We start from the raw sequence: 15,135 nt of genomic DNA, 5'->3' as shown, positions 1-15,135 counted from the left end.
TCAATTTTTAAATTAACGTTAACTGGGCCTGTTCCTGAAAGTCAATCTTCTTAGTAAGGTCCAAATGCACGACTGACGGTTAGTTACGTTACGGTTACCTTTACATATAATTATTTGGATCGCAATAAAAGCAAAATCAAGTTTGGGGTCGTTAACTTTTGAACATAAAAAATTAATGGAGGCTTGAAAGAAAACTTGGAACTTGTGCACGCACTTTAGTCTTTTCTAGGTAGGTCACCGTAACGTAACTTTAACTGCCTGCCATGCAACTGAACCCCAAATACACACAAACGACTTGAAATACACAAAGTCAACGTTAACTCGAAAGTTAAATTAGAGCCTACAGCACTGCTCTGAATAAAAGCCGTGATGGGTCAGTTTCCCTTATAAGTTCGAATCTGCTTAGCAATAATGTTCCTAAATATAGTAAGGAAGTGGATTGTGGAAGGTATCAAAATAAAACGCACAGTTTTTATATATTTTTTATTTTTTTTACAATTATTCAGATAACATACATATTATCAAACCAGCCGAAGTATGGCTAAACCCATTTATTATCTAAACTTACGAACAATACAAGAAATTGATACATCTCAAATTCACCTTAGTTTAAATATATAGATATATTATATATGCATCCGCTCTACATATAATCTAAAACCTACTTATTCATAATCTAATTTTTGCATAAATTCAAAGTAAATATGCCCAAAAGAAATATTGTTGAACTATGAATATACATATAACTTTTTGGCAATTAATTGAGTATCATTTCTGTGCATAGCAAAATTAATTTTTCTTTAACATGTAACTTAGATCTTATTCATAAAGAGGCCACAAATATAACAGCGTTTCTGTCGTCAGTTCGATTATATAGGGACTTTTGTTTAACGTTATTGCCTATGCTATAAACATTACTCTTATGAAATGTAAGAAAAATATCCTTACACGATAACTGAATTAGCCTAGCAGTGCTGTGCAGTAAGAGTCGAGAGGGAACGCCGTGCGCAGTGCGCACACTTGGCCGCGGCCCCCCTTGTGCGTACACTTGCGCTAGTGCCGACCCGCGGGACGGCACGCTTACACATACACGATACAACACTTCACATAATCATCGAAACAACTATTTGTCATCTACATAAAACTTTCTCCAAATGTTTATATTAAAATATGTCTACTTATTGTAACTTCTAATTAGTTACAGCCAACTTTACAAATAATTGATACATTAGACTCTCAAATAGATCTCTACTAACTATCATTAATGGTAAAAAATAAAGAATAAAATACTTCTAAACATTGCATTTTAATCACATAAGGTTTAGTTTAATTATACAATAATAACATCTTTTTAAAACCCGAACATAATAAGTATTACGAGAACGTTGATATCGTTGAGTTCTGGAATGGAAAATAGCACACTTAAATTCACTAACTGTTACACTTACATAATAATTATTGTTCTCCTGTTTTGTTTGTAGAATACATTGCTTTAGGTAGTCTCAGAAAATAACAATAAAATATATCAACTATACGATACGCCGATAGAGTTCATGATATATACCTTAAAAATAACTTAAACAAACGTTAATACAGGTGGGTGTACCAAATAACAGTGCAGTGCGTTTGGTAAGTACGGGAGAGCGATAAATAGTCGATATAGTGAGGTTACTGAACGAGGTAATACAGATATATAAGGATATGAGACCGTCGAGCGGCGCACGACGCTTGCTTCTCTTATTTGGTACGCGGCGCGGGGCCTCGCGCGCGCTAACAAGCGCCGTAAAGACAAGGCACAGGGGGCGGCCGAGGGGCCTCCGCGCGCGAAGCCCCACGCCGTGAGACGCATCGGCGACTATTAGTATTAAATATATTTGCTGTTACACACTTTAAGAGATTGAGAATATACGAGTTACAAATAAATGCCGAAACAGATACAAAAGAACTTAAGGAACACTACAGAAGCAATCAAATTGCGAACACATTTGTACTACATAAAAATTAATACACAACCCTTTGCGCGAAAAAGACTGAAAAGTTCAACTTTTTTTGTCACAATGAAACAGGTAACACTTATAGTGAAACGTGGGAGATTTTTTTGGTCACGTCCGGAGGCAAGTCGTCGGGACGCGCGAGATATAAATATAATTATATAATTTTAAAGTACCTGTTTCATCACCAGTTAATACTACAACATCTTTAGAATTACATTTTCCCATCACAGAAAAATCTTTTACAATATTATTATTAGTCTATTGATATTATCATTATGCAAAATTTAGTGTCTGCCTATATTTTAAAACACGAGTCAAAATACAAGCATTGAGGAGAATTTTTTATATAATATTGCCGTAATGAGACGAGACAGCTTAAATCTATTTCTAACAACTTATCGATACATAACCTTATCGATTATTATTAATATCTCGATATTGTTACAATGTATTACGTTACTGAGACATTTTATATCTAGGTTGTACTTTAACTCAAAGGTGGTACCGAAAAATATACTTTATTATAAAAAACAACGCCAATCGCTTTTATTACTTTAGAGAGAAATCGAAAACTACAATACTAAAAGGCAATAATTAAGTTCTTTTTCATTATTATGATAACTTAAGCATTTTATTAATATATCAAAAACCTAACACAATTACGGGATATAACGGATATGAATACAACAAAATGATTCGAATTAGAAATGTTACTCGATATGCAACGTTTAAGATCAAAAATTCTAGCCTTCAAACATACCTGAAAACTGCAACGCTACAGATCTTCGGGTCAGTTTAAGGGAAGATTTATGCTAACAAGTGCCGGGCACAATATTTTTATTTAAAATAATATGTATTATTCCAGTATTAGAATATTGCACCTGGTAGCCTTGCACATCAGTACCATCATTTGTCAGCAAAGCTGTTCATTCTGCTTGTCCAACAGTGACATTTCCTTTCCTAATTACTCTATGGACTGGTTTTTAAAATCCAATCAGTTAGTATAGCTGCCGTGTGCCGTCCGTACACGGACGCCATACGGTGAAGCATAAACTGCTTTATATAAAATGTTCGTAATGTTTTGAATCCGTGCCTTGGTCGCGCCTCGTACGTGACATGGCTCGTGCCCGCCACGTGTTAGCAGAAATCATCCGTAACTCTTCGAATTTGAGATTTGACATGCAGTTTTTGGCATGCATAAAAGTAAAATTGATTAAAATTATAAACAAATCGTCAATTTTCTATTTACAAAAAGCTAAGTCAGTTATATAAAAAATAATTACGAGCTAGCAATTTTATTGGGGTAAAAACCACTTTAGTTGTCAATTAGAACCGACCCGAAGATCTTATGAAGGCTAAAGAAACTAAATTGCAAATGGACATCGGTGGTAATGATACTTACAAAAATGTTCAGTCTCTACGTACAAATAACGATTTAATTTAAAAGACCTACTATATTATCGCTTTTCTAGGGAGACCTCGCATATTGAATGGTGGGCTCATAACTAGTTTTTTTGTTCTTTTTTTTGTCACACAATATATTATATCAATGGTCTTTAATGTAACTCCCGTACACCTAAAACGTATTACACGTATCGCTACTAAGTAATAAAAATACGCAAAGCGGTATGTCTCGTCACATACAAACGTGTCGATGGCAGTAGGAAACCTCTAATAAAATAAATATTCTCATCCGACTCACTGGATAATATTAAAAATATTTTTTTCTTAATCACAGCTATCAGTCTGTCAAAATTTAAATTAAGTATTTAAGTATATATTTTTCAGAATTGGATTAGTCGTTCCTCACTTACATAGGTTATTCAAGTACAATCAAGGTACAAAAGTGACTAATGCAAGACCGTAGAGTATTGGTTTGACGCGAATGCGAGAGGTTGTACGACTAACGGAACATAGAAATTTGGTCTTTGAAGCTACGTTGTCATATAAAAGATCACGCAGAAATGCGCGCGAGTTCATTGTGGGGTAAAGCTGGGGCTAAACACACATAGAAGCTCGATAAGCAAGCTTTAAAGAGCATAAAAATGCTTGACGTTGCGTCCATGCAATCGAATTTGTTTGAATGAACTTGCAAACGTCGAATATTTTACACAAGTGGAGAACTTGCATTAACTTTGAAGACAGAATTGACTAAGTGTGCGTACGCATCGAAATCAAAATTACGCGCACTTATTCGTATACGATTCCGTAAAAATACTATTCGAAGTGTCCATACAAAATGTACGTCCGCTTGTGCAATAATTTGATTCGTATTTATACGAATCCGTCAAAATATGAAGCAAATGAGTGCACACGCACACGTATATTTTATATGACAGCCACTTGTATTTTACAAATCAGTCAAAATACAGATCAAATGAGTGCATAAAAGCACAAGCACATTTTGTATGACGGTCATTTCGAATCATAATTTGACGGAAAAGAATACGAAGCTCTTACACCAAGAATTAATTGCAAGTCTTAGGTCCACACGAATTAAAAATTGTGTTATGCAAATTGAGTCCAAATGTTCAATAGAAACGACTCGCGCGCACCTATGAGTGGCTAATTTATACGTATATCGATCAAACACAGTGTGTCGACACCGATTCAGTTCTCTTAGTTATTACAGTACATGAAAACATTGAATATAAACGATTTTTACTACACACAGGTACAACAGAGATCTAAATAAACAAAAAAGAATAATACGAATAATAACTAGTGTCGATATAGTAGGATATGAATAATTAATTATGCTCGATAACAAAAAGCTCTTTTAAAGCGATGTTCGAATGCGAGGAGACTAGATAAAGCGGGTTTTGTGAGTTAGCGAGCAGTACTGGAGTCTACTGCATCAATTAGCTGTTTGGTGGGAGGGGGTTGGCCTTAACACACATATATACATAAACGCTATTTGGCTTTATAAACGCGTATACTATCACGCAAGCGAAGTGACACAGTAAATTACAAAAGTATACACTATGTTCGACCACCAACTTTGCTCCGCACATCTGCACAAACCCTAAATAGTGGATACGTACTTTAATGTTCTTTATGATTACGAACCAAATCCGTCAGTGTCAGACTACATCCGAGCATCTACTAGGGCTATTACAAATGAGTGAAGCAATGTTTTTGCGCGAACACCGTGGATACAGCACAGATCATCATATTTTCTTGTTGTAAATCTAGCACCAAACTTATGACAGAACAAGAGTGAAAGTTTCGCATCGATTTCACCAGTTTATTCAAGTGCTGACTGCATGATATAATTCTTGTAATTCATGAGCGCGCGTGCATTTTACTTGTGGTTACGTCGTATGCATGCAAATTGCGTAAGTGTGCGTGCGTTTTGGACTAATCAGTCGCGAGCAAGCGCTCGCAAACGCACACATTTATACACATGCACGAGCCACGCGTGCTCGTGAAATGTAAGAATTATAACAAAATCTACTCTGCGTTGTATCGCTTGCATGTCAGAATACGCTTTAGCCGTATATTCGTCAGAGAACGAATCAAACCGAATCAAGTATTGGATTGTCATAATCAAAGAGCTTACGACACGACACGACCTCAAAATTTTCAACATTGATTAGTATCATTTAAAATTAGAACAAAAAACTGGTCAAAAACTGGGTTTTCTTCCACGATCGACGGGAACGCTTTAAAATTGACTCAACCTCATACGGAAAGCGAAGTTATTACTTAATTATTATTCACTGATTCATTTTCAAGCGAAGAAATGATTATAGTTTCCATATTTATTTAATAGAATCTGAACTTCCAAGTAAGTTATAATTCCCAAGAATAAATCAACAATGTGTCGTGAGCTCTTTAACTACGTACGTGCCATGGGAACGCAAGGTGAACGAAGCACTGGGCACTGGCACGGGCCAGTTCTGGCACTACCGCGGCCGCACTGGCACTGGCGCCCTCACTACACTGTCGAGCAACGCTCCGTGTACTGATTCCTGTTCACTTACTGATCTACAATAACATTACATATAGCAGTTAAAAATATTCTCAGCGATCACATTTATTTAAATTATCAAATAGAGAATTTAGCTTACTTCAACATTTTAATCAATGGCCCTCTGTTTACACGTAAAGTCACTCAGTACATTATTTATTTTGTATTAATCAGTTGTTTGTGTTAATCGAGAACACCCTTTGTCTTACAGCTATATACCAATAATACAAAAATCCATTCGCTATAATTAAGGTAAATTTTAGATATTTAAACACTAAAATGTAAAATATGAAACATCCTAAATAAACTCTGATATTCCAATTTTAGGCATTAGCTCAATAAAATATATTCTTGAGTGACTATGACAAAAGAGAAATAAATGCAATACAATAATACTACCCAACCATTCCCTTGTAAGTTGTAACATAGACGGGTTCCAAGCTGCTCGGGCCCCTACCTACTATACCGCTATACCGCTATACCCCTACCGCTACGCTACGTCAAAGCCTTCGTTAGTATATTTGGTATTCTCTTATCGCACCACGTAACAGGACTAGAGGAGTGATTGCCTCTCGTGCCCACGCCGATCTGCCGCGACCCACGTAATTAAGGAAGACTAGTTTCTTTGTAGATATCACCTAATATGCTTCATTGTAGGACGTCAACGTACAAAAATATATATAAACAAAGATAACAAGCAAAACATCAAACCTTATCAAATTAAAAAGGCCCTCCTGAATATTGTACCTACCACTAATGACGACATAAAGCTAATAACGCCATTACGACACGTTTTTTTCTTGAATGGAAAGATGAGTTGTCTTTTAAGAATGCATCGCCGTAAAGCGCATTGGACGTTGTTGGAGAGAGACAGAAAACATGCCACTTCGTATATACTTGGTCCCTATACGAGTATGCTGCTGCAAATAAATTAATATTCTAGGTATTTCGATTGAGATCGCATCAAAATGCGTTCTTAAAGCCGATGCAGACACCAGATCGTTGCACGACATGAAACACCCGGTTTTTTTGTAAGACTAAGTTTCAATATAATTTGAACTCTGTTTTAGGAGCGGCAACAGTCAGTATCGCTTATCCGATGTTACAAAAACTGAGGAACTAAATTTACACCCTAACTGAGATAAGTTTTAGACGGCACACGTACGCATGTACGCGAAAACGATGCGATACCTAACAGAATGGTCCGTTTGGTTGAAGATCATTAATAGCTAATTATAATGTAGTCGGCGAACGTAATTTTAAAAATTTCACCAGCGCGCCAACGAAGAGTTTTTAATAATAAAGATAAAACAAAAAAATAACAACAATATTATGAGCAAACTACTATTTGAAATACTTGAGCTAAAATAACACCAGAGCAGCTTGGATAGACATAGTAAATGGCTCCTATTTGTACGATCAATAGTTTGTTGTGATGTCAGAGATCCACACAGATTATCTTAGGATATATAAATATTTTGTGGTCGTTAATGGCAATGAGACATCGACTTTGGCATACGAGTAATATCCGACCGAAAGTTTTTGTGGGAAGAACGCTATTGCTAATAAATTGACAAACATTTAATACAGCAATGCATTTTGCCCGGTTTTGGTAGAATTCAAAACGGTAGCCAAAATTCGTTTAAGTATTTAAGACTTAGGTCGGACATTACATAAAGTTTACGGAACATAAGTAGTACACCCGATACACGGCCCGCGCAAACCCTCACGATACCTCCGACGGATCCTAATCCACATAAATAAACAATATTATTAAGTTACTTAATAATTCGGGTAAACTTCATGAAAACCAAATAAACAGATTAAAAATATTTACACGTAAGAATATATATGTATATATAAATATAAAATGTTGATTTATGACATAACACTTATATAATAAAAGTAAAACGTAGCTAAGCTCATTAATGATTACACAAGGCCAGGGCGCGGGCCCCGCCGCTCGCAGCTAAAGGCCTGGACAGAAACAAGGCGGCAGCGACGCGCGAGTTCTGCAGAATGTCACACAAACAAAGGGAAAAGTTGCCGCCATGTGACGTCTTAGCTAGAAATTTATATTCAATATATTTTCAAAACATTTTGTTTTGTAAAATCCATTGAAAATTCGTCCTACAAAATTCATTGAAAATGTATTTATAATATTACGAAACTAAATATATTTCTAGTTAAAACGTCACATTATGGTGGAAACTTTTCGCCTTTGTTAGTTCGGACCCATCACACGAATTGTGTAATACAGGGAACTATATCGCCGCCAGGCGACAAACGGCAGAAGCACGGATCTAACGTCCGTCCGCTCTGCAATGTCTGCGCTTTCATACACCAGGGTTAGATGAGATTTTACACCTCACCAACGTTGATAGAATTCGAACTTCGAAACACAATAACGTGAGAGTAAAATGGACCGAAATTTCCTTGACTAAAAGACAAAAATTCAGTAGATATCACCTATTTTAATTTCGCTAAGTTTTCGCTTGGAGCGCTATTTATAGACGTTAAAATAAGGCAGTTAGACCATTTTACTTTATTGCTTCGACGCTCGAACTCTATCAATGTTGGCGAGATATAAATCATACTAATTCTACAGTTCCTTAAATTACATGTTCTAGAAGACGCGTTGCACGCGTTGCCGCCGCGGGTTGTGTCTGTCCAAGCCTTGTTATTGTCTACCGCTAGCGCGGCGTGCGACGTGCCGACCGCACAATTCGTTACACACATATAAGTAATCACTTCCAAGGAAACTATCTACCTGCCATCGGTTACGGTAACGTACCACAGTTCATTGAGGCACAATCATTGGTTTTTTATTAATTGCTTTTCTTTTTTTTAATTTTTTAAGTTTTTTTAATTTTTTTTTTTTACTATTATTATTTTCTTACATTAAAATCTATGATAATTATTATAATTACTTTTAGGTACGTAAATTTATTCTAGATAACAGAAACGAATCACGAAAAAATGTTAGAAAGTGAAGCGTGAAGCGTATTAAAATCTTTTAAGAATATAATTTCACAATATATACATATTACTGTATACGGTGTAAGATATAAATATACAACAACATAATAATATAACACAGACTAAATTGCACGTGGCGCAATTGTGTGCAGGAAATATGCAGTCCTTGAACCGAGAGGAGATTCAGTTAGTGCGGCGCGAGGCCGCTCACAACCTTGGGCGCGGCGCGGCGGCGCGTGCGCTGACAACACACTGAATCATTATTGTAAACTTTCATTTGGCCGTTGACAGCTTAGGGACATCGTCCACAGCGACTTTTTGTAGCGATGCACCTGCGCGTATCTTGAACGCGAAACTGAATCGCGACAATAGCGATCCAGGATCGTATGCCTCCAAAAAGTAGCGGAGAGCAATCTCCCTTAACATTCACGGATAAACTAGTAACTAGTTAACTAAGAAACTAGTCACTAATAAACTATAAACTAGTAACAATGTTCTGAGCATTGCATCGGGTTCTGTCGACGTCACAGACTATACGATGTTCAGTCGATGACGTAAACTAGTAGAAAATTGAATATTTTATGAACTATATATATGCGAACAAGTAAAGGTAGAGATTTACGGAACGCAACCGAGTACATAGATGACTATTTAGCTACCAGCCTCTGAAAAAAGTATTTTTAACTAAAGCCTCTGAAATACGACACATGAAAATATCGCTTGGAAATCTTTAATCATCAATCACTGAGAACATACCCCATACAAATTGAAATTGACTTCATGCTTTGCTCAGGAGGGTGGTAGCTATCAAAATCCTTCGACGTCTCGACCTTTTTCTCTTACTAGAACCAGATATTAAAAATACATGAAGCTTTCAGTGTATTGTCATTGCACATAAGGAACGCCTAGCTACCTGGCTGATTGACTCGCGATCTCGATCCGCTCGCCGCTATACCGACGCCTTATGACCCCTCCACACTTTGAGCTATCACACACCATACAATATCAATGAGGCTATGTACACAGTACGAAACTGTCTCGTATAACCTTTTTAAGTTACAGTTCTTGCAATTCACGAAGACGAGTGAACTTTACTTGTGGTTACGTCGTATGAATGGGCATTGCGTAAGTGTGCGTGCGAGTCGGACCAATCAGTCGCGAGCAAGCACTCGCAAACACATACATTTAATGTACCTTACTTATACCGATACGAGTTAAACACAAGCATGAGCCACTCGCCCTCGTGAAATGCAAGAACTATACATCAATGTGTGATTCGCCCGTATGTGAGGAGTGCCCTAACACCGCAACACCACAACGCCTATATTATGTTTCTTTATAATAACATACTCATTACTTAAGTACTGTTTACATTTAACTGACTAAAAAACTTCAAGGCATGACTTCTTTCGTCTTTAATCTATGGACAACATACTTCTACAGGGCACTGGATCCTTATACTTTTGGTTACTCGGCTCGTCTAAAAAAAATTTTTTATCGTAAAAAATGGAAAATCTTTATAAAAATTAACTCTTGAACTTTATTGCTGTAATAAATTCATAATTTCGACCAGACTACTGCGTATGAGGCAACATCGATCTGCGCAGACCTGGACAGAGCGGCACCGGGGTTAAAAAATATAAAGGAGGAAACAAACTTTTTGTTGTTAAATCGCAACGCATTCAACCACGGAAATCAGCCAATCGGAGCGCATCAGAGTGCCACGACACTATAGGTACCACAACATGCAGTTTTACTAAGACTGCTCTTGAGGTAGAACACGAGTTGCAGGAGGGGACAGTTAACGTAGATCTAATTTTCCTTTATGAGACTAGTCAGGAAAAGGCTACTCAAGAAACTTCCTTAGCACCTTAGCTTATATCTTTCTACCAATTTTTTTACACTTTATTAAAGTATTAATTATATATTTTTATATATTATTAATTTTAGCATTATGTTCCATCTCTTTTGTTCTTTATCAATTATCACACATTGCTTTTACGCACACTCACTACGCGCCTCACACGCCTTCGTAATATTGACTGGCAAATAAAGTTCTCGAGTCATAAGCCTTTTATACACTCTTTGGTTGTGCAATAAGTTTATAATCCGTACTAAATGACTCCTCGTGCGCCATTTTAACTCTATGGGTCAACTGTCATGTCAAAAGTACGGTTCACCTATTAAATAAGGATTAAAATTGCACTTTTGACATGAAATATGACACAAAGTTAAAATGGCGCGTGAGGAGTTAAATTTTACGTCATACAAGGAATTCCACGTCACTGTCGCCCTGTCATGATCCACTGCCTACCCCACGAGCCGTCTTAGTCAAGCGGTACACTTATAAATGTCGTCAATCGCCTTCTTTATTACGACACGAATACAATAGTTTGTTTGCACCTTTACCTAAACGATTGAAAGAAAGACCCTTATTTGAATTGAGCTAGACAACAATAGAATTGACATCGGCCCGCTCGAGAGGTAGAACGCGTAACTGCCGCAAATTGCTATCATTGTGATCGTCGCAATGATTCATATTCGTTGACTTTTGAAACCATACATTAATTACGACATCCGTAACTCCCCCACACAAACTTGTCACATTCGTGTGACCCTCCCAGCGTCAAATATTATAATTAATTTAATTAAGTAATTAATTTACCTTAAGTGTTAATATAATCAACTGAAAGTAGCATAAAATATTATTATACCAAGAATTGATATCACTTCTTACATTGTGTCGTAATTAATGGATTATCCGTTAATTAATGCATTATAGTTTATACAGGTCAAAGTTAACTTAAATGACACGTCTAAATCTATTGCTATCCCTGTCTCAGTGTTGCTAGCGGAAAAGGATAGCAATAGATTTAGACCTGTTAATTTAGTTTGGTTTAGAGATTGTGTACAAGAGAATCGGCCCCATTGTACGGTTATATTCAGCGAATAGAGAATTTATTGCGAAGATCGTAATGGTGCAGTTAAAATGTTAAGTAGTCTTAGAGCAAAATGCGCTATTGTTGCTTAGACTTCGCACGAATGGCTTAGGAACATCAGATCAATAACCCGTACCGAAAACTAATTCCACAAAACAATTTGGAAGATATGTCTAATCAGAGATGCGATCAATTGTGTTCCAAATACAGTGTCATCAATATCTTTGATACTCATTCTTTGGCACCTTACATTATAAGTCATTCGCGCAGTGAGGCCTCTCGAAAGGCGAAACCCGTCACTTTTCCGAGTTGCATACACCGAGCCTTTCATAATACTATTCAAAATTTATAGTAAAAATATCTTTAGACAAATATATCATAAACTGGTCACGCTAGAACTAATTCTGTGATCGTTTTTAGTTACAAGCTGTATTTTTTTATTATTATTTTTCTTTTTTTTTTTCAAAAGGCGATGAAGAATATGCAACAGATAGGAAGGTGGCTTCGAAAAACCGTCGAATCGGTCCCACTATAGGTGATATATACGTTAATGAGAAATGCTAATATTGTTACTAATTGAACACATCATACATCGAAACATTAATCACTAGATCTACGGGTTCAAGCGGTCGAAGAGTTCAGACGCACGACACATTCAACCGTTCAACTTAACTCGATAGTTTGTGAAGTCATCGAGCGGAGACTCGATAAGGTACAGCGATCACTTACACCTAACTTAGCACTAAATCGTAATGTTAATTAAAAAGATCACTGGAAGTAGCTCAAAATACATAATGTACATTATAGTCAATTGCTTCCGCGAGCGACCGCCTCGGCTCGGCCGGTGGTGCGCGCGCGGTCCGGCTCGCCTCTACTAGCTAATCCCTTTACATATTGGTACTGATATATTTTGGCAGAGTATCTCTGTGGCACACCATCAATAAATTAAATAGTAAATAAAAATGTAAATAAACTTTGATAGTAACGAACATTTACAGTGCGATCGTTGCCGTAATATATCATAGTACGCTCATCGTAAGCTACGAGGACTTAGGGGTACGCTTATATCTACGATCGTGTAATACCGACAGACCTACGACTACAAGTATATTATTAACAGAATATCTAAAGCATATGTCACTTTGAATAACGTTTAAATTGAGCCTATAGAAAATACCACAAATCTTTTATTAAATAGATATTGATATGGCTAAATTTAAGTTACAACTTTATTCTTACCTATACACAAAAGTGTAATATTTAAATTACGGTCAATTATAGTACTTTATAACACTTTTTCACAAATGTATGTAATATAAAATGATAAAACAATTTTCAATTTAATATATTAGGTTACCCTTACATTAATCGTATAATCTAGATAATCGTTTCATATATTAAACATAAAGTGGCACTTGAATCACAAATACTGGAAAAAATTTGGGGAAACGTCAGCATCGGCGGAACTCGAGCGCCGGACCGGACCGGCGACGTCCGGTGATTTCCGGCGGATCGGGAGACGTCCGGCGGACCGGTCCGGCCCGGTCCGGCGACGGCCCGCCCGGCAAGATGCGTCGGCGGCCGGCACCGCCGACCTCCTCCTTCCCTCAGACTATACGGCTTAAAGGAATTTATCTCTACAAGAATGCACTTCGAATCTCATCCATTTCGATTTTTGTTATTCTCATTAAAATTACCAACTAATAATAAAAACTTCGATAACCGGCCGAAATGCATTTCATTTTTTTTTATTGCTGAATATAAATATCACTAAGTAGAAAACGGGGCTCATCGAGAGTGACAATTTAAAAACTGAATAAATAATAATATTATAATAATTAAATACGTTTAGGCGTATGCGACAAAATCACGACTATAAAAAAGTGTTTAGACGGCCACAAGTGGTAATTCGATAATGAAATAAACACATAAATCAAGCAACAAGTTTTTATTAGCTCTTAAAATTTGAACCTTATCGCAAACATTTAAGGTTCGATTTTAAATGGAATAACTTCACTTGTGGCCGTATAATTGTTGAATTCAAACGACCGTTTGTGGCTGTCTAGACTCTTCTTAAAAAAAACGAAAGAAACTCGGAACGCAACAGCTCGCCGGGCGAAACAGCAACAGCCCGCGAGCGCAACAAAATAAATACAGACTAAATTAAGGCCACGGGACGAGTGACTGAGGTAGCCCGCGACAACTACTCTATGCGACAGCTTACATTATTTGGTAATTTACAGGAGCCGCGAGTGCGGGCGGCGCTGTCATACCGCGCGCGCCCGCCGGGTGTGACCCTCCGTACATTATATGTCTGACGTTGTATATGTATAATTCTTATGTACACTAAATAATCTACATGAACACTTACGAAACAGTAGATAGTAGTATTGTGGACAGTTGGCTACCGCGGGCGCGAGACGGCGCGGCGCGTCGCCTCGCGTCCGACTCGATGTGACTAGGCGAATAAAATTAGTCCGGCCCCGTACGGGGGTCGGCGAAGCGTAATTACAACTAGACACCTGCGGGCGAGCCCTGTGCTCCATACGTCACATTGCACAGTAGTGGCATGCAGAGGCATTGCTAACTAATGCCTATCCTGAGTTCGAACGCTGTGCACGCCACTGCTTCACATACAAAATCCCACCACCACCGTATAACACTTGAATTTTCTCCGACGTTTTCACGGGAATTTCGCATCTGTTTGGAATCTGGTGGTACCTCCTCCATGTGGGTCACAGGGCCGGCGGGTGGGTGTTTAGATGGATTCCCCGCCGAGCAGATCCGGCGGCAGGAACGAGTTGAGAGAGGAGGGTGTTGCACGTTGCTCGTGCTGCTCCGGCCATAAGCCAGGGAAACCACCGCCCCAGCCGTCCTGCAACGGACGTACGTCGCTTTAGAATTAAGAATATTAATTTGTTCCAAAGAAAATATTCAATTTTTTCCTTAAATTATCCTGGACCCCAAACTAGACCCAACAGTCACACTATTCAGTTAAGGCCAGTCGTAGAGTACTAGAAAGTCTGTGAGAAAACTTTCTGATACTCTCACTCGTCAGAAGCGTACGTCTGATCCCGCAAATTTTTGATAATCTGTAGCATGTCTGCTTGGAATACAAATTGTATGAACAGATGTTGATCAGAAAAACTTTCAGGGCACCCCCTGAACTTTCAGGACATACCATCTTATGTGGGACCTCGTTGCAATGAATAGGTATTTTAATACCATTACGAGGAAACAGTTTTGCAAA

The 15,135-nt window shown here is 37.6% G+C and overlaps 1 protein-coding gene across 10 annotated transcripts in view; it reads right to left on the bottom strand.

Annotated features, from left to right (window-relative positions):
• Window positions 1–2,631: 2,631 nt before the first annotated feature.
• gw (trinucleotide repeat containing adaptor protein gawky) overlaps window positions 2,632–15,135 on the bottom strand; it is a 36,408-nt gene continuing 23,904 nt past the window's right edge. For 9 of the 10 annotated variants that reach the window (XM_034974734.2, XM_034974729.2, XM_034974736.2 and 6 more), the window contains one exon: window positions 2,632–14,760. In XM_034974734.2, coding sequence (XP_034830625.1) covers window positions 14,644–14,760 — 117 coding nt within the window. In that variant the 3' untranslated portion in view covers window positions 2,632–14,643. The remainder of the gene's footprint in view (window positions 14,761–15,135) is intronic. The other variant, XR_011237474.1, reaches the window with a different exon arrangement.

This window comes from Maniola hyperantus, chromosome 13, assembly GCF_902806685.2.
Source record: "Maniola hyperantus chromosome 13, iAphHyp1.2, whole genome shotgun sequence".
NCBI lineage: Eukaryota > Metazoa > Arthropoda > Insecta > Lepidoptera > Nymphalidae > Maniola > Maniola hyperantus.
This window is presented reverse-complemented; position numbering and strand designations above follow the sequence as displayed.